The sequence below is a fragment of the Genypterus blacodes genome, unplaced genomic scaffold (assembly GCF_046128005.1).
Source record: "Genypterus blacodes isolate CSIRO-AG114 ecotype Tasmania unplaced genomic scaffold, CSIRO-AGI_Gbla_v1 ptg000090l_1, whole genome shotgun sequence".
In the NCBI taxonomy this organism is placed as follows: Eukaryota; Metazoa; Chordata; class Actinopteri; order Ophidiiformes; family Ophidiidae; genus Genypterus; species Genypterus blacodes.
Genome location: NW_027466895.1, coordinates 2738201 through 2760000, shown reverse-complemented (window position 1 = coordinate 2760000; position 21800 = coordinate 2738201). Strand labels below are relative to the sequence as shown.

Below are 21800 nucleotides of genomic sequence, written 5' to 3'. Positions count from 1 at the left end.
AGTTACACACGCCGCTGTTGCTTTCCATGACTGGTTTTATCATCACAGCTGCATCATGGGTAATGTCTATTCCCTTCAGCGTTCTGTCCAGTGAGTTGAAGCGGGTTTATAGAAAATAAGGGAGATGAGGCGCACTTGAATGCACCGACTCTCTCTCTCCCTCTCCTCCACACACACAACATGAACACAGCAGTCACGGCTCCATTTTGCATCTGCCAACTTCTGATTCTGATTTTTTATTTTTTGTTTGGCTGGCAGTGTTTTGTGTGCTGCAAAGGTTAAAGGTTAAGTTGTATGGTAATGTATGAGGCTGCAAGCTTTGTTTTCAGCTCATCTCCTACGCCGGCTGCTGGTTCAACATGTGTGTGTGTGTGTGTATGTGTGTGTGTGTGTGTGTGTGTGTGTGTGTGTGTGTGTGTGTGTGTGTGTGTTCCAGGCAGCTGCTGAAGACAGAGCTGGGCTCCTTCTTCACCGAGTACCTTCAGAACCAGCTGCTCACGAAAGGCATGGTCATACTGAGAGACAAGATCCGCTTCTATGAAGGTACATACGCAGACAGACAGACAGACAGACAGACAGACAGACACACACACACACACATGCACACACACACACACATGCACCCACCCACACAGAGGAAGCTTGAAGTGGCAAGAACAAGCTGCTGTCTGCTGTGGTCAATGTGACCTTTTTGAAACATTTTTCATAAAAGGAAACATACACACACACACACTACCTGCTGAGTGTCGTTGTCATAGCAACCAGGCAGGAAGTGACGCTTGTAAGATAAGACAAACCGCTGAGGTACAAAAAGTCACAAACCTTTGATCTGACTCAATCAATATATAGTTGTGTGTGTGTGAAAAAGTGACCTGTGAGTTCTTCTTCTGTGGTTTCTCTCGTGGTTGCTGTCCTGCAGGTCAGAAGTTGCTGGACTCTCTGGCTGACACCTGGGATTTCTTCTTCTGTGATGTTCTCTCCATGCTACAAGCCATTTTCTACCCTGTGCAGGTACACTCACACACACACAGCAATACTTTACCTACATAATCAAGCTCTGTTATGTTGACGTGTGTGTGTGTGCGCATGTGTGTGTGTTCACAGGGAAAGGAGCCGTCAGTGCGTCAGATGGCTCTGCTGCACTTCAGGAACATCATCACCCTCAACCTCAAACTGGACGAGGCTTTATGTCGACCCCGAGCCAGAGTGCCACCCTCCATCATACAGATGCTGCTAATACTACAGGTACACACACACGCACACACTCACACACACACAGAGAGACAGCTGTTGTTGTTTCTCCATGTGAAAGGATCTCACAGGAAGTTATTTTGGCGTCAAAGCAGGACATCGTCGTCTTCCCATGACCACTCAGCACCCTGCCTGCTGTGTGTGTGTGTGTGTGTGTGTGTGTGTGTGTGTGTGTGTGTGTGTGAGTATGAGTGTGAATGAGTGTATTCTTCAGTGTTTACTGTCCCACAGGAATAGCAAACCACAGGATGTGGTCAGTGATGAGTGCAGCGTTTCAAACCTCATTAGGACAAAGTTTATTTTTACATGTAGGATCTTGGTTGACTTTGGTGGAATATTCCTTTAAAGTTAGATATTAACAAGGAAGATGTACAATGTGGGTCAGGGAATGAATGCTAGAAGAGAGTGTGTGTGTGTGTGTTTCTGTGTTTGTTAGTTTAGACATCGTTGCAGTGACTCAGTGAACCAAATCTGCTGCTTCCAAAGAAATCATAGCGAGACTGAAACAGAGGCGGAGAGACGTGTTTATGTTTAAAAGTGAACAAAACACAGAAAGAGGGTAAATATGACATTAGGGCAACGAGGAAAAGAGGTGGGTGTGAGAGAGAGCTGTTTTTGCTGCTTCTCGTTTCATCTGTAAGTAATTTCCCTTTCATTCAGGACGGCGTGATGCCAGCTCAGCAGCTCAGTTTGCTTCATGTGGTTGGTTTCTGTGCTGTGGTTTAGACGAGCAGCCTTTGTGATTCAGAGCAGTAAAACTTGATTGATCTCTTCTTTCTTACTCACCTCGAGGTGACGCCCGGGGCCGTACGTGGAACACTGCGGGTCTTTCCTCTGCTTCAATTGTTTCGTGGTTATTTTAGTGATCGTTAAGAATCTACAACCACTTTGATACTATGAAAGAGTCAAATCTCACCCGGTAGCTTCCTGTACTTCACAGATACTTGTTTCTGATTTGAGGACGTGTGTTTCCCACAGAATGGTCATTGTAGAAAGAGGATGTGTGTGTAATCAATGGTGGTTACATGCCATGACCTTTGCTGACACAGGTACAACTGTCCTTTATAGGCAGGACGTGGCTGTGATTAACACTATTGATGATGGATGTGTGTGTCTGTGTGTTTTTAATGCAGGGTGTCCATGAACCTAAAGGTGTAACAGGTGACTACCTTCGTCTGGAGGCTCTCATTCAGAAGGTTGTGTCTCCCTACCTGGGCACTCACGGCTTATTCTGTAGAGATGGATCATCAAACCTGCACTACTCCTCCTGCCTTCTAGGTGAGACTCTCTTACCTCCTCTCTCTTTCTGTACCTCCTTTGTCTCCTCTTCCCTCTACCTCATCTCTAAACCTGCTCTCCCTCCCTGTCCAGAGACACGTTTGCAGCGGCCAAAGCCCTCCAAACCAGGGAACGGCATCCCCAAAAACCCGGTGGTTCGCTCCAAGAGCTACAACGTCCCCATGCTGACCCCGGTGGTGGAGTACGACGCAGATGCGCCGGCGAGAGGAGGCGGCTGCGGAATCAGACGTCACTCGGTCTGCGAGATGACTTCCTGCATGGAGGAGAGCTGCGCTGCGGCCGAACCCTCAGCCAAGAAGACCAATGGCAGCAGCAGCAGCACCGACCACTCTCCGGTCTTTACTGCGTCTGAAGCGCTTTCAGGTAGGGTGGAAACAACGGCAATTACACAGAAATGTACCAAACTACCAGATGAAGGGCCAGATCAGCTGATCCCACACTTTGTGTACTTGTTCATCTCTCCAGACACTGAGATCTCCACTGAAGACCCCAGGAGCAGAGACACCAGCAGCCCTGCAGGCCGTCGCCTCCTCCAGCCACCACGTCACTCCCCCTGCCTCCTGCCCGAGCTGTCCCTGAGCGAGGACAAGCACCGCGCCGACTCGCTGCTGTCGGACTCCTCCTCCACGGCGCCGGCTCGGGACACCAGCTCCGGGCCCAGTCCCTCATCCAGTTCGGAGATCGCCACAGATCACGTCCCGGAATCTTTAGAATCGGAGCCGGAGCATGACGGCATCTTCCTGGACTTCTCCAGTCACTGTTCTGGTGGGTCGACGTACAGCAGAGATGGCAGCAGGCAGAGCGTGGCGTGAAACACCACAACACACACACACACACACACACACACACACACACACACACACACACACACAATCCTGAGCCATGACATTCCTCTCACCCTATGAGCCTGTCACTCCTGATGGATTATTTTGATCTCTTCTTTTTCTATGCCACATTTTCATCCTTCCCAAAAAACAATTCCAAACTCTGTGACACAGGGTTAGGGTTAGAGTCTTTTCAGCTTGCATGGCTGTCTGCACCTATCAACACTGACCTCTCTGTGAAGCTCTAATCACACTAGGCCATAAATCACAATTCTAATGCAAACAGACAATCGTAATCGAGTGATTTCTATTTTATATTATTAGTAGAAAATGTGATTTAGGAACCGAAAGCTTGTGCTGATGGGTTTCCTGAGGTAAGTGTGCAGGCTGACAGTGAGTGTTTCCTTCAGACCAGAGCTACTGTGTAGCTTGTAGTGACGTAATCATGAAATAATAGGCGATGATTCTTTGAGCAAGTGATGGCAATCTGCACTGAATGTTGAACATTCAAGTGTACTGCAAGCTGATGAAACAACAGATAATTATTAAAGTATAAACTTCATGTACGTGCTGGTTCTTCCTCTATACAAACAACACTCACCACAGCTAAAAACGGCACATTTAGAGCCAAAACGCCACATTTACATCGCTGGGTACCAATCACATATCCTGTCTGTGTCAGTAGCTGACTTTCACCCCATCACATTTTGAGAACAATAAAGTGTCAAATCTCAGCTTCAACGCAACATTTCAGGAACATATACCACATTACCTTTGTCACCTCATTGCACTGATGGCAGGGAGCTTAGCTTGTAAGTCAGCTAGCTTACAATGAGGGACACATGGTGAGGTTGAGTCCCAGCCAAGGCTCAATTTTAGGAAACAGAGTTTATTTTCTAAGTGCTTTCAGAAGCAAAGAGTGAAAAGCTGTCAGACTTGATGAACTTCCAGTGGTTCTGTGTCTCAAATGGTTAAGACGTGACACAGGGTTCCTGGTTCAAGTCATTGTGAGTTTTGATGTTTTCTGAGTGCCGTTCAGAAGCAAACAGTGAAAACCCCTCAGGGACGATGTGTTTCCAATGGTTCTGTGTCTCAGTAGGCTGAGCGAGCAGAGCAGAGTCCATAAGGTTCCTGGTTTGAGTCCAGGCTAAGGTCAGACCTGTGCCTACTGCCTAACTCTCTGTTTGGTTTTGAGAAAATGGCCGTGTAAATTATGCAATTGTGTCTTTGTATAAAGAAAGTAAGACAAAGTGACTGATTCAAAAACTTTTTTTTAATTAGAACAATCCAGCCCATATAAAGGTCTATTGCAATGGAACATTCCCCTCTAGTCACTAGAGGGCGCTGAAGTTAAACGACAGAATGCACTGGGACCAGTCACTGAATTTAATACCTAATGTCAACTATTCATTTGCGTATTATACACTGATTACAACAAGCTACATGGCTAATATGTAGAAAAAAGCGATCCATCTACTGTCAATTTTATATTGACTATAAAGTCTAAAAGTGCAACATTAAACATTCTACCACATAATCGTGATTATTGGCCATACAAATGAAGGTCAATGACACTGATTTAATGGGACATTCAGCGTAAACCAGTGAGCCCCGCCTGCTCCAACACTGTGCTGCTGCTGCTGCTGCTGCGTCTACATTCAGGCTGAGGACATTCAGCATTCAAATGACAAAAACATCATTTTATTACAATATCAAAAAAAAAAAAAGACTACAAAAAGCACTTGTAGCACTAAAACGTGACTGTAAACCTGTTGGTCATAATTCTAAATATAAACAAACAAATGGACAGCATGTGGTTCATTGTTTTCTAATGCAACGACAACATAACAGAACAATCTCAAGATGCACGTTTACAAAAGAACAAAGTTGAACCCAGCTCAACCTCTGCATGGCAGTGGCGTCTTCTGGAAGGCTGCAGAAGCTGCGTGTGAAACAGTGATTTCCTGTGCGACACAAAAATGAAAGCTCCATTCTGACCTTAGAACCTGCAGCCACACGACAGGACCCCAACGGATACCCAGGTGCTCAATACTCCCTCTAGTGGTCTAAATTGAATACACATCTCCAGCAAACGTTGATGCCCCTAAATGTCCTTACCTCTCTATCTATCTATCCCGCAGACCATTCAATGACCGGGCCCTCCTAACAAATGTGCTAGATGACATCATCACAAGTAAGTACATAACTACTGCATTGTACTTACAACGTCAATATTTCAAACATTCAGTTTGACAGATGCAGCATTTTCATTTGGAATAAGCTGCATACTATAATTGATATGTAATCAATATCAGTCATCCAAGTCGATCTATACGCCATAAACAGATAACAATCAATAATAATCTCAGCCCACCAATCGCTGAAACGGGGCAAGTGGCATTCCAGACTGAGAATGATATGTGATGATTTTATACACCGGACCCAACGACACAAGAGCAGGCGAAATCAGTGCGTGTGTGTGTGTGTGTGTGGTCTCATTTAGTCAAAGACCTCTTCTTCTTGGTGATGTGGGGATAAAAGGCGAGACTCTCCATGGTGCAGCGTGAAGAAACATTCTGGACTCAGGCCTTTAAGCTCCAGGGCCTCTCTGAGACGCACCGGGGGCTCCAGGTAGAACTGGGAGAAGGAGGGGAAGAGGTAGGTAGAGAGAGAGAGAGAGAGAGAGGAGACAAAAGAGGAGCATTAAACCAAGACCAACCCGTGTCCATACTCGGCTTCACACACACACACACACACACACACACACACACCGGTTTTAGCTGGTGGCTCCAGGTTTCTGTGTTCACCACAGGCTTTTGTTGGCTGTTCACTTTGTAAAACATGGCGTGGAGTCACGTTAAGCCGTGTAAGCTGTAGAAACGGTGATGCAGCTTAACTAACAAAGACACTTTTGTACTGAGCTTCCAGGGCATAATGGAGCGTTGGAGAGAGCACTTCTCTATCACACCTCTAGGACACTCTTTCTGAATGGAGTGCTGCGTACAGAGTGACTCTTTGGGATCGGGGAATTATGACCAATCAAAAACGCTCACTTCCTTTATCCAGGTGGAAACAAGCTGCAGTGCCTCCACATGTGTGCCTACCTCATTTGAGAGGGCGAAGGTTCCCCAGTGAATGGCCAGCGAGTGCTTGGCCTGGAGGTCTTGGTGAATCTGAACAGCTTGCTCTGGGTCGACATGCTGCCCCTGCATCACATCCCTGAAACACACGTGGACACACACCGTTTACGTTTCCTGTATGTAGACACGTCTGTTTCTGTGACGTTTCTGTAACTAAAGTGTGTGAGCACCTGGGCTGATAGGCTCCGATGGGGATGGCTGCCAGGTCAAAGGGTCCAAACCGCCGTCCGATCTCCATGAAAGAAGGGCAGTAACCTGTGTCACCAGCGAAGAAGAATCTGTGCTCTGGACCCAAAACAGACCAGCTGCCCCACAGAGACTACGAGGAGGAGGAGGAGGAGGAGGAGGAAGAAGAAGATCATGTGTCAGTTGGATGCCTGTAACTACCTGTATATTGTGTATATATTGCATATTGTTGTGTAATCTTTGCTTAACGCCTCACCTTGTTATCGTCCAGCGCGGTGCGTTTGCTCCAGTGCTGAGACGGCGTGCAGACGAAGGTGACGTCATCGTGACCCGGGACACAGTTCTCCTCCCACCAGTCCAGCTCCATGACGTTCTCACAGCCGGCCTTCATGAGCCAGTCCATCAGACCCAGGGGCACGAACCTGCCACAACACACACACACACACACACGGATAAATACACATACAAACGTGTCCCCAAAGTCCATCCATCCATCTTCCATGCATCATCCATCATACACACCAGCGTAGCTCCACTCCGAACCGTTCGTTCAGGCTTGCAACAGATTGAGCGTCCAGGTGATCATAATGGGAATGACTGATGACAACAGCATGGATCCTTGGCAGCTGAGGGACGGGAGGAAGGGGGAAAAGAGAGAAAACAGTGATAATTTAGACTTTTGTTTACTTTAATTCAGCTTGAAGTAACAGAAGATGGGGTTTGGATACCCTGGCAAACAAAGAGCTCATCATGCCTTTTTACCAACACAACATCAACGAGCACTGAACCTGTTCCACGGTGCAGGGGGGTCCTCGGAACCTTTTGGGACCCATGAAGGGGAACGGCGAGGCCCTCTGGCTGAAGATGGGGTCCGTCAGGATGTTCAGCCCGTCCATCTCCACCAGGACAGTGGCGTGGCCCAGCCAGGTGACCCTCAAGCCTGGACGGGACACGGAGACGCCCGGGCTCTGGACGAAGTATGGAGCCATCACAGGGAGCTCTCTGTCTAAAGCCTGGAGGAGGAGGAGGAGGAGACAGATGACTTTTTAATCAACAACAACAACCCTCATAAGCGGATATAGATTGTATGAGCTGTATTCAGAGCGACAGCAGCTGTTGAAGCATAACTGCAGATAAAACATCAGACTAAAAGCTATAAAAAAGTGGGGAGGGAGATGTGAGGTGATAACAGCCAGGTTTCTACTTACAGAGGTGAGAATCATGAGCTCCACAAGGTGATCACAATAAGGCTTTAATAACTACAAACCTCTTTACAAGTTGGCACCTTGCTGTGATTCTTGTCCCACAGCATGAACCTGAGTAAGGTGGAGTAGGACGGGAACTTCCAGGTGGACCAGGGGTTTGTCCAGCGGCCATGTTTGTCCCGACAGGACTTGGTCACTTCCTCCTGCAATCAAAGTAAAGAATTACCGCTGTGGCGAGGAAAATGAGGAGGATTGCGGGAGAAAAGGGAAGAGGCGGAGGCGAGGTAGAGAGGATCTGTGAGGTGTAACAGGAGCAGCAGTGTGGAGGAAAGATATTTAAAGGAGGCGAGGGGTGTGAACTGAGAGGAAGAGGTGGCAGGAAGAGGAGAGGCGGGCGGGAGGTGAGGTGTGATGGGAGTCGATTACCTCCAGCCGGTAGTCCAGGCGGAAGCTCTTGCGGGAGGAGCTGGTCCTCCTGGAGGTCTGAGGCGGAGGCTCTGCTTCTTCTCCTCCACCCTCGGCCCCTCTTAGCACCTCATCCTCTCCCTATAAGAGACAAGAGCACAGGCACGTCCACTACTCTGTGTGTCAAGTGAAGATGAAGGGCCGTGAGGGAACCATGAAGCTACATTACCTCCACCAGGCCTCTGCTCTCGTCTGAGGACGGCTGTTTCTCCATCGGCTCAACACCAAACCTGAGGGTGCAGCAGACACACAGGGAAACACTCAGCTCACACACCTGCTGTTATCACCTCACACCTCCCATTCACCAACTGACAGTTACAACATAAGAGTTTGCATACAAGGCGGGCACACACACACACACACACACACTAACTGTACTATATTGAAATGAAAGCCATGATCAGGGAGCTGCTCTTTCACACCTTCCCTCCACTCTGCAGTAGATTCAACAACAGATACTTGTACCTGAACCTGCCTCAAACCATGTCACACACATTCCTAACACACTACCTCTTTTAACAATGCACAGCAGCCACCAAAGCCTGAGCCAGGAGCGGCAGCAGGGAGATATGGAGAGACAGATATAACCAGTCCACTGAAATCAGGCATCAAAACATGGTAGAGCAGCATTCCTTTACACTGTAAAAGCACCAAATGAGCTACAGACAAAGACTCTGTTTGACTTTTTTAGATTCTGCAGGAAAAGTGAACTTTGGTGGTAATAGGGCTGTGTACATACACTGATGTGGGCGTAGACACACTCCCATGGCAGCAGGTTTAATCACAGCCTCTCCTTATCCTGACATTATCCACTGCAAACAGCACACACCCTCCTAAGTGCTGTCTGTCATATCTGGAGACACACCTGGATGAAGCCCCCACTCAGCTCAACACACACACACGGTGACGCCATCACTGGACTGGCCATGATCAACCGTTCCTGGCAAAGCAACGACATACGGGAGATCCTCTATTCTGCCTCTATGATCTATGATAAGATGGAGGTGACCTCGTGTTCTGTCACACATACAGGCCTGGGCCCTGCTCATGACCCCTTTAAGGACCTCTGTACATTAAAAGCCACAGAATGCTGATGGTGCACTTGTCCCCATGAATGGACTTCAACTCACACACACACACACACACACAGATAGACAGCAGGACAACAATGGAGCTCTGTGGACCAGGACCAAAACAAAGCTGGATGTGGCGACGTAAACAACATACACAGCTACCAGCCTCTCTCTCTCTCTCTGTCCTCTTTACGGGCGAGTTAAATTTCATCACACACATAAAGCTGAAATATATACAAATGTGACTAACAACATGCTATAAAGCCACAGGTAAAATAGAATAAGATGCTTTCGAACAGAGACTTCATTCAAATACATACTACAAATGAATAACATTCAAATGTACTTGTCTACTTGTATTTATTTGCATTTTGTGGTGGATTCAGTTGGAGAAATCCTGAAGAGTCGAGCTTCAGTCAGCCCAGATTAAAACGAAACAAAGTACAGCTCTGTTTTGCATGTGAACACTTTGGTCCCGGTAAGTCAACATGAGACTGAAGTGCCGCAATATTACAACACATTTATTATTAACACAATATAGCAATGAGTCTTTATGCTAAGGAACGGGTCACAACAAATTAAACCTGCATTGGTGCGACAATCGCTACGCCGTCTGGCTACCAAATGTACCATATGGCTAATTAACAACGGACACACAACAAGTATTTGACTTTGTGTGAGGTTGGCTCACCTTAAAGCTGCGGAGGTTACAGGGAAGCAGCAGTACCGTTGTGCCGTATTAGCGCGGAGACATGTTTGTTGTCATGTGAGCTAACCTGAACATTAGTGCCTCGCATTATCGCCAGCGAAGTGCGTTCGTTTCTACTGTTTGTCTTTGAAGCTGCACCGCACAGGGGACGCGAATTACCGGTTGGAAACGTAGAAGCGGCCGTTAGTGTGACGTTTGTGTGGGGGTTTAGTCAAGACATGATGCTTATACGGATTAGAATAGGTCCCAGCTCACTAGGGTATGACGTCAGAAGGGGGCGAAACCTTTGTACAAGTAAGCGGCCCCCAGCTGCGTAGGTTTGTCCCACCCGTGATTCGACAAATGACAAACGAAGCGGGCCAATAGGGAAGAAGACCGATGAACTCTCCCGGAAGTCAGCCAAATTTACGAATCCTCGAAGTATAAACAGTTTTAAGTCACTGCCGGTGGTTTGAGTTACGTGGCCTGAATTTATCAACAAATATACAGCCGCATTCGTGGAAAACTGAAAAAGTGCGTTTCAGTGACATTTGCTAGCGATTGACCAACCACGTCAATCCCGTGGTGTCGAATGTCAGGTGGGAAAGAAGTTACGCCTTGTAGAGCAGTTTGTAGGGTTGAACGTAAACATTAAAATAAAACAAAAAGTGTGTATATCTTTATGTTACTGCTACTGTGGACAATAAAGTTGATGGTATATGTTTTGTGAAGAAACCGTGGTACTGCTACTACAACTCCATAAACTGAAGCATATGCACAGTAAAGTGTGTGCGCGGTGGGCTAAATTAATCCAAACATGTTCACTTCTCCTTTTAGACTGCAACACTTCACACTTACCTCGAGTTACTCCTGTTAGAAGTCAGATGGAGAACATTCAACCCGATCAGAGCCGCTATGTTCAGTCGAACAGCTTGGTGACTGAACTTACAACTACACGCAAATAACTGCACAGATCTACGCAACATTGCTTCCATTATAGTGTTTGGTCTTTGACCATATTATAAGATATCATCATAAGAAGAATAATGATGATACAGGAGGACATTGAAGGGCAGCGTGTCAATGTATGTGAGTTTTTCAATATGCGGACACAGAGTCTGATCTGAGCTTCCTGTCAAACGTTGCCGGCTGCGTTAAGTCGAAAATCTAATCAGTTACACATCGACTTTATAAACAAAATCTGAATAAATATCTCCTATTGTTATCGAAGCATATTTTATTGCATGACCAAGTCCGTATATGAAATATACACTGTACAAACATCACAGGTTGAATAATCGTGAGCCTGCATGTTGGTCAAAATATAGACGCACTTGGCGCCCTCATGTGGTCATATTGTGTTCCACATTAAGTAGATTTGATTCAAGACTTCGATTCAATGAACACTGTGCTGCAGTTCAAAAAGTCAAGGGACATTGCTTCGTTTTTACTGATATTTAATATTTAGACATGGGGCAACAGCCATTTTTTACAGCACAATTTGCATAATTTATCAATACCTCCTGTGTACAATCACAAAACCATGACAGTATATGTTTTCTGTTTACTTACAGGTGAAAAACCAGACAGGTTTTACAAGCATAATCTTTGTACAGTCAGCATACATCGTCAATAATTTCAATAACTTTGCATCCCCCCCGACCCCAACCCCAACCCCATCCCCACCTATAACATTTTGTTCTATATCATCCTTTATCGCTTTCTTTTTTTCTTTAATAATATCTGGACAAAAAAATAGTATGAACCACCGATGAAACATGCAACATTCAGTGTGAGCACATTAAAATTCTCCTGCAACTACTCAAGTTGTTAGATAGACTTCTGTGTATTTAGACTCTGGTAAACCTTTAGTGTTTGGTTTGGGTAAATCTGGGTCCCTATAGACAGACAGACAGGTCATTTCTATCCCCTGTACACTGATCAACACAGTTTCTGTTACTTCAGTGATCACACACTTCTTTAGCCTGCTAAAAGACCCATTGCCCCCAAACCCCAGTATAAAATAAGATACATATATACAAGGTTGGAAATAGAGAGATGGCATCTGTGTGTGTGTGCGTGTGAGTCTGAATAGTTCTTGGTGTGTGTGTGTGTTGCGTGAGTCGATATTTTTAGGCAGACGACACTTAAAATAAGATATGCTAGAACGCGGGATTTGTATGACGATGCTACACACTCACACACACACAATGGGTATAAAAATAAGAACAAACACACACACTGAATTTAAAAGTGCTATTGTATCAGCTTTAACATCGATCTATTACAATATTGTTTACGTTTTTTTGGTCATTTTTCATAGACGTCCTGGTGACATGAAACAATTCAAAAGGGGGAGTGCATACAAAGATGGAGTTGTTCCAATAGGAATGTTTGTCTTACTTTAATTCGAAGTTATGCGGAATTTAGGATATGTACGTGTACATTTCTGTGAGTGAGTGTGTGTGTGTGTCCTGCGTGTGTGTTCGTGCACAAGGGCAAAAAAGGTGGTTCTCTGAGTTTCTGGCCCTCTAAACATTGTAAACAAGCACTACACTGTGTATAAAAAAACAAAAACAAAAAAAGCTTAACTCTTTATGTACACCTGACACATAAACAAATATAATACAGCATATGAAATAGACTTACAGGCAATAAATAAAGAATTCATGTCGCAATACAAAAGAAGATGTTAAAAAAAAATCAAATAACATTACAGTGATGACATGCAGCTGCAACAGTGCAAAAAAAGAAAATCAGAGATAAAAAGTTGAATTACTGCGATGATTCCTCTCATATCTCAGTCGATCACTTCTGGCTATGGATGTTGCATAGAAATCACTCAGATATTAAAATGTAGCTTCACCGCAAAGCTTAATGTGGATTAAGACATTGAACGCATCTCGACCTGATGACCTTGATGTAACACATTTGCAAAGACAATGTTTGAGATTCAGTGAGCGATTTATAGACGCAATGATCAGATATGACAAAAACAGCATCGTCTTCAGATGGAAATGTTGCTTTTCTCTCTTCATCGCTGTCCTTTCCCTCTCTACTTCCTCACCTCCTGCTACATTTTACATTCTACTGCGCTGACAAATTAAAGCATATAACAACGTACGAGGAAAAACAAGTGGATGTCTAAATCTCATTTGGGGAAACGTGTCACATTCTAAAGGGGCGTCTTGAATAAATAAAACCTCTAAGCCACAATCATTACGACTCGATTGTCAGTGATAAAGATACTGTATCTATATCTATATATGTTATAATCAATTTCCATCTATGACATTTTACTTCACTATATACAAAGTAAACCTTAGAGGTGATGTTTTCTGTGCAGAAAATGTGGCCCTGCAACCAAACAAATAGGCTCATGCTCACAATATATAATTTCCAATTTTCTATATTAATATCAATGCTTTATGAAACATAATCATCACTTCATATGAGTCAATTGAGACTCAGGGTAGATAGAACATGAACACAAAGATGCTTTTGTAAGTAAATTCAAAAACATGCTTGCTGAGGGACATTTGTCTTTAAAATCTCAAATATCTTAAACTGGAATGCTAGGTAGTCTGTTATAAAATATATGATGCTTCCCAGGATAGATTCTCATTGACTTCAATAACTGAGGAGAGGAGGAATCACTAAAGCTCTACGGTAATATCATAATACAAAAATAAATAAGAGCTCTCCACAGCGGAGTCAATATTTCATTCCCAAAATGTAAATCAATAAAACTCTGCGGATCTTGACAAAGCAATAAAAGAGAATCTGTGTAAAGAATCTTTTGTGGATAAAACATCTAAATAAATACATTTACAAGTGCGTCCATTCCCTGTATCTTATTAGAATTCATGTCTCCTCCGCGTGAGTGTGTGCAAAATTGTGTGTGTGCAAGTGCGTGCGTCTCTGTGTGAACGTGACGTGAAAGTGTGTAATACCTGGTTGATACCGCTGCTTGACCTCTGACCTCATCGCCCGGCCGGGAGTTCCGCTCCGCTCTGGTTATGCTGCACTGTACTTCCTGTAAACGCGGGTTCGTTGCTTGTAAACACGGAACTGCTTCCTACCCCAAACTTCCTGCCATTTCTTTTTTCCAAACGAGCAGCCACAACTCGACCAATCCTTTCCCTGAAACTGAGATTGGATGAAGAGATACTAAAGCCCCGCCCCCTACCCACGCTGCCCTTTAAGCCCCATCCCCTGCAGATGAAGAGCAGATCAGTGATGGAGACGAGGACCTGGAGCGTTCAGGTTTGTGTCCCCTCCTATGAGTGGATCTGGGCGGTGCTGGCCAGCAGTTTGTGCCAGCCCATCACTCGCTTGCGCAGGTCCACTTTGTCCAACCAGACGTAGGCCTCCCCGATCAGAGTCTTCTTCATAAACTTGCCCCCATTGGACACCAGAAACAGCTGGGATGAGGACAGAGACAAGACAAATGGCTCAATTAGTGAGGGGGCAATTAAATCACAATGGGAGGTGCATACGTGTGTGTGGGAGTGGTTGGGGGGGGGGGGGGGGGGGGGGGGGGGGTTACCTGGAGGGAATGTCCAGTGGGGTTCATACAGAAGCGGAAGGTCTCATTGAAGGACGGCTCGCGGTCATGGCGACACACTCTGGTCTTCTTCTTGATGATCCTTTTCTGGGTGGCGATGTTCACCACGTAGAGCTTCACATACAGATCTGTGGACAGACACACAAGTGTAGGAGATGACACCACCACATTAGGACAGGACGTGATGTCACAAGGACAGCATGGCATATGTGTGTGTGTGTGTGTGTGTGTTCTACAATGTTTATGTGTGTATGCGTATGTGTGTGAGTGTTCAGTACCGGGCAGGTGGTCTGGAGATTTGAACTTGTAGGTGATGTTGCGACACTGCAGGATCTCGAGGACAAGGTGCTCCCCCTCCGTCTTTACCTCCTTCTTCAGAGCAATCTTTATCTCCCCCATGACCTGGGACTTACCTACACACACACACACAAGCACACATTTATCCAGCTCAAATATTCACTTACATCTCTTCCTTGCAGCATTTTTGCTCTCTCTGACCTGACTGCCCTCTACTGGCCACTAGCTGCACTCACATGGCTCACAGCTCGCGAGCAGCAGTCACTTGTATTTGTTTAGCGAGACGTTATGAGTGTGTGTCTAGTCTGCAGTTGCCTTGGCAACAGGATGGAAATGAACGGAAAAGTTCTTTAAGCTGGTTGAACAAGATTCATAGATGAGAACAGCAAGCAAATGATAGAGAGATAAAGAGAGTGGATGAGAATAATTATGTTAACATGTTCATCCATATGTATGAGGGAATTTGGCTGCTGGTGTAAAGTAACAAAGTAAAAACACGTCAGTACATCTGTAAAAGTGTCTGTATCTTTGGATATTGTTATTTTTATTTCACAAGAATTAAAAAAAAATTCCCCAAAGTCATAATATTTCAATAAAAACAAATCACCACAGGTAATTATGAGCGCACACGCCTACTGCATGTCTCACCTTCAGTGTCACTGTGTCCCATCGATTTCATCACATCTGTGCCATTCGGGATCTTTCCACTACAGAGAAGAGAAACAACAAGTGAGGCTTTCATTCATTAACTTGAAGGTTCAGCAAATACAATGTCTACAAATGTCTAACGTGCCAACTCACAATCGGGGAACCTGGAAGATGGCACTGTCCACCTCGTTTGTCTCCCCGTCCTCGTCCAGCAGGCTGTATGCGCTGCCGCTGAGACCACTGTCCAGTGAGGCGGCCGTGACCGGAGCGTCGCCTGATCTGTAGCTGGACCGAGCTGTTCAGAGATACGACAGCCATCACAACAAAGACACAGAGACAAACGCTGCAACTCCAGCGCCCAGAATAGAGCTGAGTTCATATCTGAGGTCCTTAGAATAACCTTTGACCTTTAATCTAATGATTGTCACAGTCTGTAGCCGTCTGAAGAATATTTACTCAGGACAGACAACAGAATTGGAATGATAGCACATGAACATTTAGGAGCGAGCAGCTTAATGGACACAGAATCTTAGAGTCTTTTGCTGAGACGGAGACGAGACAGAATAGACTGACATGTAAAGCAACAACACAAATAAACCCAGAGAAATATCACACACCAATACATATTTATGTAAACACAAGAGTAAACAAGAGGCACGTACCCCTACCGACACTGTTAGTCATCCATATGAGAGATCTACATATTAAGTCTTATTATTTACAGTCACCTCAAATCTTCATCTCACTGCTATTTTAGAAATTAAATCAATATCAGGAGTTTAAAGGTTGTTTATGAGCAAACCTGTACAGATGTTTGATAGACCTGTTTAAATGAAACTATATCAGATGTAATCCTGAATCAAAAGTTTGTGATTAAATGCTTCACATTCCAACAATGCGATGCCTTTGCTGTCAAACACTTGAGTATGAATGATGTGAGATGCTTGATCGTGGTGTGAAACAGGATCCACGCCGACACATCTTCCTCACCGGCTGCTCGACACCATGACGTCAGGATCATAAACGCTCACTAATACCAGTCTGGTTCACCGGCAGTGGAGCAGGAAGGCTCAAATATGACCCACATCCTGGTTGCAGACGCTCATTTCCTGGTATTAGCGAGCCGTGTTTGCAGCCGCTGAGGAATTGTGTCTCGTTGCATGAATCACTGGTGACGTGGCTGAGTGCAACTTTCTCTCTTCCTATATCTTTCATCATCTCTGTCTCTCCTCCCTGCAGGTGTGCGTTAGTACCATCCCATCCATCAAGTGCTCCAGTCACATGACAGAGGGGGGAGGCTGGCGGACAAACTCTCACCTCCGGCGGTCTCTGGCCTCTCCTCTGACACGGCTTTCCTGAGGCTCAGGTGTCTGCCGTCCGCTCTGCTCGCTGTGGCCGATGCGGCCGGCGCCGGCAGGGCTGGCAGCCAATCGGGCTGGGCTCTCTGAACGGTGAGCACGCCTATCACGCTGTGTCTGTGTTGCCTCAGCGAGAGGCGGCCTCTCTGGCCTGGACGGGGCAGTGTTTGTATTTTGCAGACGCAGGTCAGATGTCGGAGGGCAGGAGGGGGCGGGGCGGGACGGGGGAGGGGTAGGGGGTCACGCCAGGTCACAAAGGTCAAAATGGAAGGAGGGAGGAGCAAGATGCAGATTCAGAGAGCGGTATATCTTCACCATGGCAACCAGCTTTGACTGTCAGTCACATGCAGCCACAGTGTGCAGTGCACATTGGCCCCCCCACCCCCCGGGGGGTGTGCAGCTTCGACTGGGGTGCATCGTGTGTCCAGTAGTTGTTACATAAAAAAGGGAGTGGGTGGGGGGGAGGGGCGGGCGTCAGATCTCATGCACAGCCATCATCTCAGTGGTGGAGTCAGTGGGTAAATACGTGTTTGTTAATAAAAATGTAAAACAAGAGGAACTAAAATGATTCATTTTAATAATAATAAAATAATTTCTAAAAGATCCCGAGGAGGGGGAGTGGGGGATGGGGGTGGGGGGTTGTAACTTTCTTCTGGTTTCCTGCTTGGATTCATTCATCCATCGTGTGTCGCTGCTCTATGCTGTCTTTTGGGAATGTAACAGTTTATATTTTGTAACAGTTTATATTTAGTTTTTATCTCTCGAGTCATACAAGTGAAGTTGAAGCCAGGTCCAAATCTATTTTGATGAATTGTAGTGTCTTTTCAAACACCAAATTAGAAAATGGTGGCTTTAATATTGTAAAAATAAACTGTTTAGTTTCATGTTGAATCAATATGTTAGATTTAAAACTGTTGAAGCTTTTGAGGTTTAGTTATGAAGCAGCTATTTAGCCTCTGGTCAGAATGGTTCAGACACGGCGTGCTACAGTACAGGCGAGGTGCTGATCTACACACACAGAAGAGAAGCGGTGAGGTGGACACACTGAGTACAGGAGGGCACCACGGGGTGGAAATGTGAGGAGAACTGAGAGCAGAAAGGAAGAAAATCTCAACAGAAGGAGGAACAGATGAGTGCGAGGAGGCCATGCTGCGTGAGCTCTATTTGCGTCTTGGTTTACTTGGTTGGAGGCGTTGTGGCGGCGGCTGTGGCTGCTGCTGCTGCTGCTGCTGCTGCGGCTGCTGCTGCGGCTGCTGTGGGGCATCGCTCGTTGCTATGGCAGCGCCTCCACCACTTCCAGTGCCTCCCTCTGGGTGGTGTTGCCGTGCGGCGCTTTTGCCAGAGCGTGAAGCGGCGCGTGAGCGAGCGTGCTGGCCGTGTCCGTGGCTGTGGTGACTTTGGCTCTGGCCCTCGGACGGGGAAGGCTTCGACGTGCCGGGGCTACTGTGAGATTTCTCGATAGTGGGCACCTGCGTGTCTAAAACAACCAGATTCACCAAATTACCAAAGAGCTAACTGGGCTAATGGGGCAGCTGGCTAGTCAGATATCGCTACCATGGTAACGTCTTTATGATCCTTAGAATTTGACTGTATTTTCTGCTGAGTTAGGGAACATTCAAAGCCTTCCACGGCCATGTAGCCCGTTGTGTTAGAAGAAGGTTAGGGGGAGGTTAAGGCCAAGGCCTCGGGGGTGAGTGAAACCATGGCAACCAAAAACACAGACCACGAGAAAGCAAAGCATGGCGCCGAAGCTACGATGGGTGAGCAAACCTGGGTAGTGGGTGATCTTGGAAGGTGGGATTGTGAAAAGAAAAATAAGAGGGACAGAGAAGAAGAGGAAGAAGAAGAAGAAAGTAGTGACAGGAAGAGAGCGAAAACTCACAAAATGATGCACAAGAGAGAACAAACAAAGGACAGAGAGGAGAGAAAGAGACGAAGAAGAAAACCAGGAGTGTACAGGAGGTGGTTAGGGGAGGTTAGTGGTTAAGTCGAGCAGATGGGGGGGTCATCTTGTCCTACCCTTGGCTGGATCAGGGAAGATCCCGTGGCTCCGACTCTTGCTGACGGACGACTTTGGCGAATCCTGATTTTCGTGGGCCGAGCTGGCGGTTTTGGGGGAGGAGGACGGCTTGGAGGAATGCTGGCGGCCCTGACCTGAGTGGGAGCGTCGGTGGTGGTCGCCCCCCTCGCTCTGCTCCTTCAGGGTCAGCCACCGCGGGACGTTGTCCAACTGGGCCGTGTTGGACAGGTCGATGAGGACCTGCGGGGGTTGAACGGGGGCGAAGGCATAAATCATACTGACAACACAAGAGCATTAATTTAAAGTCGTGGAAGGGGCGTACCTCTCCTAAGAAGTCATTAGAGGAGCACTTGTCGTAGTCCCACACGCTGACCTCTAGAGTCTTCTTCCTCAGCTGGAACACACACACACACACACACAGAGCAAAACAGTGCATTATCTTGGCTGAAGACGCTTAGGAAGGTTCGGTTGTGTGTGGAGGGAGGGAGTGTGTGTGTGACCACATACCTGCTCCAGGTGGATGTTCTTATAGATGACAGTCTGGTTCCACTCAGGATTGAGACTCTTCCCTGCGTGTTTGGACTTCCTCTTATTTTCAGCACTGGGGGGGACACACGAACAAGACACAAACACACTCGGTCACACACACACGTGGCACTGCAGCGGGCGCAGATACAGGTGTGGAGCACAATGTCAGAGTAGAGGTGCAGATGATCACACATTGTTTGGTGGATGACACAATGTGATGGTAACTTGGCGTGGACCTCCGTGCATGGACGGACGGCAGGAGACAAAATGTCCATCAAGTCATTTAGTCTCATAGTCAGTCATAAAATCTTCATATTCTCAAACAAGTGAAAACGTGTGGCAGTGCGGAGAGAAAGTCCGACTTGTTTCCCAGGCAAGTTTCCAAAAACAAATCTAGACAGAATGACTCAGCTCACATTAAAAATCTAATTCAATTTGCAAAATTCTTAAGTTGATTTGCAGGGGAAACAATAATCAACCCCACTGACTTGACTGGGTTTTCTCCTGTTTTTGAGAAGATTTTACATCACACCAGACTCACTACCACCAGAATGAATGACTTGTCAGTATGGATTCAACATCTGCAGCCTTTTGGGTTTGACGTGAAGTTAGGATGCACGTGTGAGTGAGTTAGTAAAGGAGGAGAAGGATGGGATGAGTGAGGACTGCAAAGCAAAAACAACGGGGCCGTGTGTTAAACGTGTTATCCGGAGGTACAGCACAATGTTGGGGCACGATGTGAGTACGTTACCGGGGGAAGGGGATTTTAATCACAATACCAGGGAGAAACTAAAGGGTGTAAAGTGCAATGTTAGGGTGTCAAATTACAAATGGTTAGGAACCAAAACAGACGGAATCTATCAGGAAAACAACAACAACTAGCGAGGGAAACAGGTTTATCGTCGGTATACTGGTGTAGCAAAGAGAGGCGGGTGTTAATATTAGGGGCTTAAAGTGAGATTGTATTCTACGTAATGAGAAGATGGCAACCAGGGAAGATGCATAACTGTTCCAGGCTGAACAGAGTTAGTGCGCCTGGAATCGTCAATTTTGAATTAATGGAACGTACAATCAAATCAAACAAATAAGGTTAAGACGTGAACCATTGGACCGACTTCACAACCAAAACAGAACCAAAGAAAGGACCCAAAATATAATCAAAGTGCGGCAAACATCACATACCTGGCGTTCTGGACAACCATGACCTGACTGAGGGGGTCCAGCATGCATTAAATATAGAAAACAACATACAGAAACAATAGTCAGAGGGAGGGTGGGGGGGTCAGAGGGATTTAAGGTGTGTATATGTGTATGTGTGTGTGTGTGGGTGGGGAAGGGGGAGTGCGTTATGTCAACACCGCTTTACTGTACGTTCAGTGTGTGGGTGAGGGAGAAGAGAAGACCTGGAGCAGGGTGGTGGACTGGAGTTTCAGCTTGGGTATGCGCCATGTGTGATGTGCATGTGTGCGGCATGTAAAGAGCTTTCCAGGGTGATGTAATGCATCCTTTGGTAACTGCGGTGGAGGTCTGCAGCTCACCGGGAGGGGGGGGGGGCAAAGAGTCAAAGAACTTTTACACCTAAACACAAATCTGAACATTACACCGTTCCATTTAGCGCCTTGACATGCATGAATGTGCGCCGAATTGTCTTAACGTACAGGTTTTCCCTCTTTCTTAGCAGCTTCTCGCCAGTTCACCGCACGACCTCCATGTGGCTACTAGAAGATTTGCGATGCATTTATGGATCGCCGTTGATGCTCTGATTATTAGCCGGATTGTTCATGTATACACACAGCTGGCATATACAAGCAGGTATGTCTATGTGTGTGTGTGTGTGCCAATCTCAGTATCTGCTACTGTACAGTACTTTTAACCTTTTACACCCACACAAATGGCAAAGCGAAGAGCCTTGAGAGCAGCAGCTGCTGTACACAAGTGCTGCGTTATTGCTTTTATCACGAAATCTTGAGGGACGCTATGCAGCAGAGAAGGTGGGAGACTGGATTACATTACAGCGCAATCACAGCCAGTAAAGAGCCCTGGACCCATGCGGGAGTGTGGATCATATTGCAGGTAAATATGAGCTGTATTCTCCTGAGTCCATCAACAGGCGCAGCGTCGACACAAGTGCAACTTAGTATCGTTTACATCGTGTTTGGCAGCGGAGCTACATTTATATCACACGTGACATTCCATGGACCTGATGTGTGTCGGTGTATTGGTGCGATGGGATTGATACCAAAGGAAGGTG

General features: G+C 46.3%; 3 protein-coding genes across 6 annotated transcripts in view; 1 reads left to right on the top strand and 2 right to left on the bottom strand.

Annotated features, from left to right (window-relative positions):
* The window catches only part of LOC143007523 (proline-rich protein 5-like), an 8555-nt gene extending 4619 nt beyond the window's left edge, over positions 1 to 3936 (top strand). For 2 of the 3 annotated variants that reach the window (XM_076158905.1, XM_076158904.1), the window contains exons 5-10: positions 437 to 543; positions 920 to 1011; positions 1105 to 1245; positions 2385 to 2529; positions 2623 to 2913; positions 3016 to 3936. In XM_076158905.1, the coding sequence (XP_076015020.1) occupies positions 437 to 543; positions 920 to 1011; positions 1105 to 1245; positions 2385 to 2529; positions 2623 to 2913; positions 3016 to 3362 (1123 nt within the window). In that variant the 3' untranslated portion in view covers positions 3363 to 3936. The remainder of the gene's footprint in view (positions 1 to 436; positions 544 to 919; positions 1012 to 1104; positions 1246 to 2384; positions 2530 to 2622; positions 2914 to 3015) is intronic. The other variant, XM_076158906.1, reaches the window with a different exon arrangement.
* Positions 3937 to 4629: 693 nt separating this feature from the next.
* Positions 4630 to 11241, bottom strand: napepld (N-acyl phosphatidylethanolamine phospholipase D). 2 transcript variants are annotated; one of them, XM_076158907.1, is made up of 10 exons: positions 10990 to 11241; positions 8540 to 8600; positions 8332 to 8451; positions 7968 to 8108; positions 7489 to 7713; positions 7223 to 7326; positions 6957 to 7122; positions 6685 to 6833; positions 6479 to 6593; positions 4630 to 6011 (listed from the first exon to the last, which is right to left on the bottom strand). In XM_076158907.1, the coding sequence occupies exons 1-10, from the start codon at positions 11124 to 11126 to the stop codon at positions 5874 to 5876; spliced, it is 1356 nt and encodes a 451-aa protein (XP_076015022.1). In that variant the 5' UTR covers positions 11127 to 11241; the 3' UTR covers positions 4630 to 5873. The 2 variants fall into 2 exon arrangements, with proteins under 2 accessions (XP_076015022.1, XP_076015023.1); XM_076158908.1 differs by lacking the exon at positions 10990 to 11241 and adding an exon at positions 10135 to 10412.
* Positions 11242 to 14411: 3170 nt separating this feature from the next.
* Positions 14412 to 21800, bottom strand: part of pcloa (piccolo presynaptic cytomatrix protein a) — a 39046-nt gene continuing 31657 nt past the window's right edge. The window contains exons 18-27 of the mRNA XM_076158967.1: positions 20732 to 20758; positions 19529 to 19622; positions 19344 to 19415; positions 19021 to 19261; positions 18182 to 18478; positions 15797 to 15938; positions 15644 to 15702; positions 14977 to 15111; positions 14681 to 14826; positions 14412 to 14555 (exon numbers count right to left, since the gene is read on the bottom strand). Of these exons, the coding sequence (XP_076015082.1) occupies positions 14412 to 14555; positions 14681 to 14826; positions 14977 to 15111; positions 15644 to 15702; positions 15797 to 15938; positions 18182 to 18478; positions 19021 to 19261; positions 19344 to 19415; positions 19529 to 19622; positions 20732 to 20758 (1357 nt within the window). The remainder of the gene's footprint in view (positions 14556 to 14680; positions 14827 to 14976; positions 15112 to 15643; positions 15703 to 15796; positions 15939 to 18181; positions 18479 to 19020; positions 19262 to 19343; positions 19416 to 19528; positions 19623 to 20731; positions 20759 to 21800) is intronic.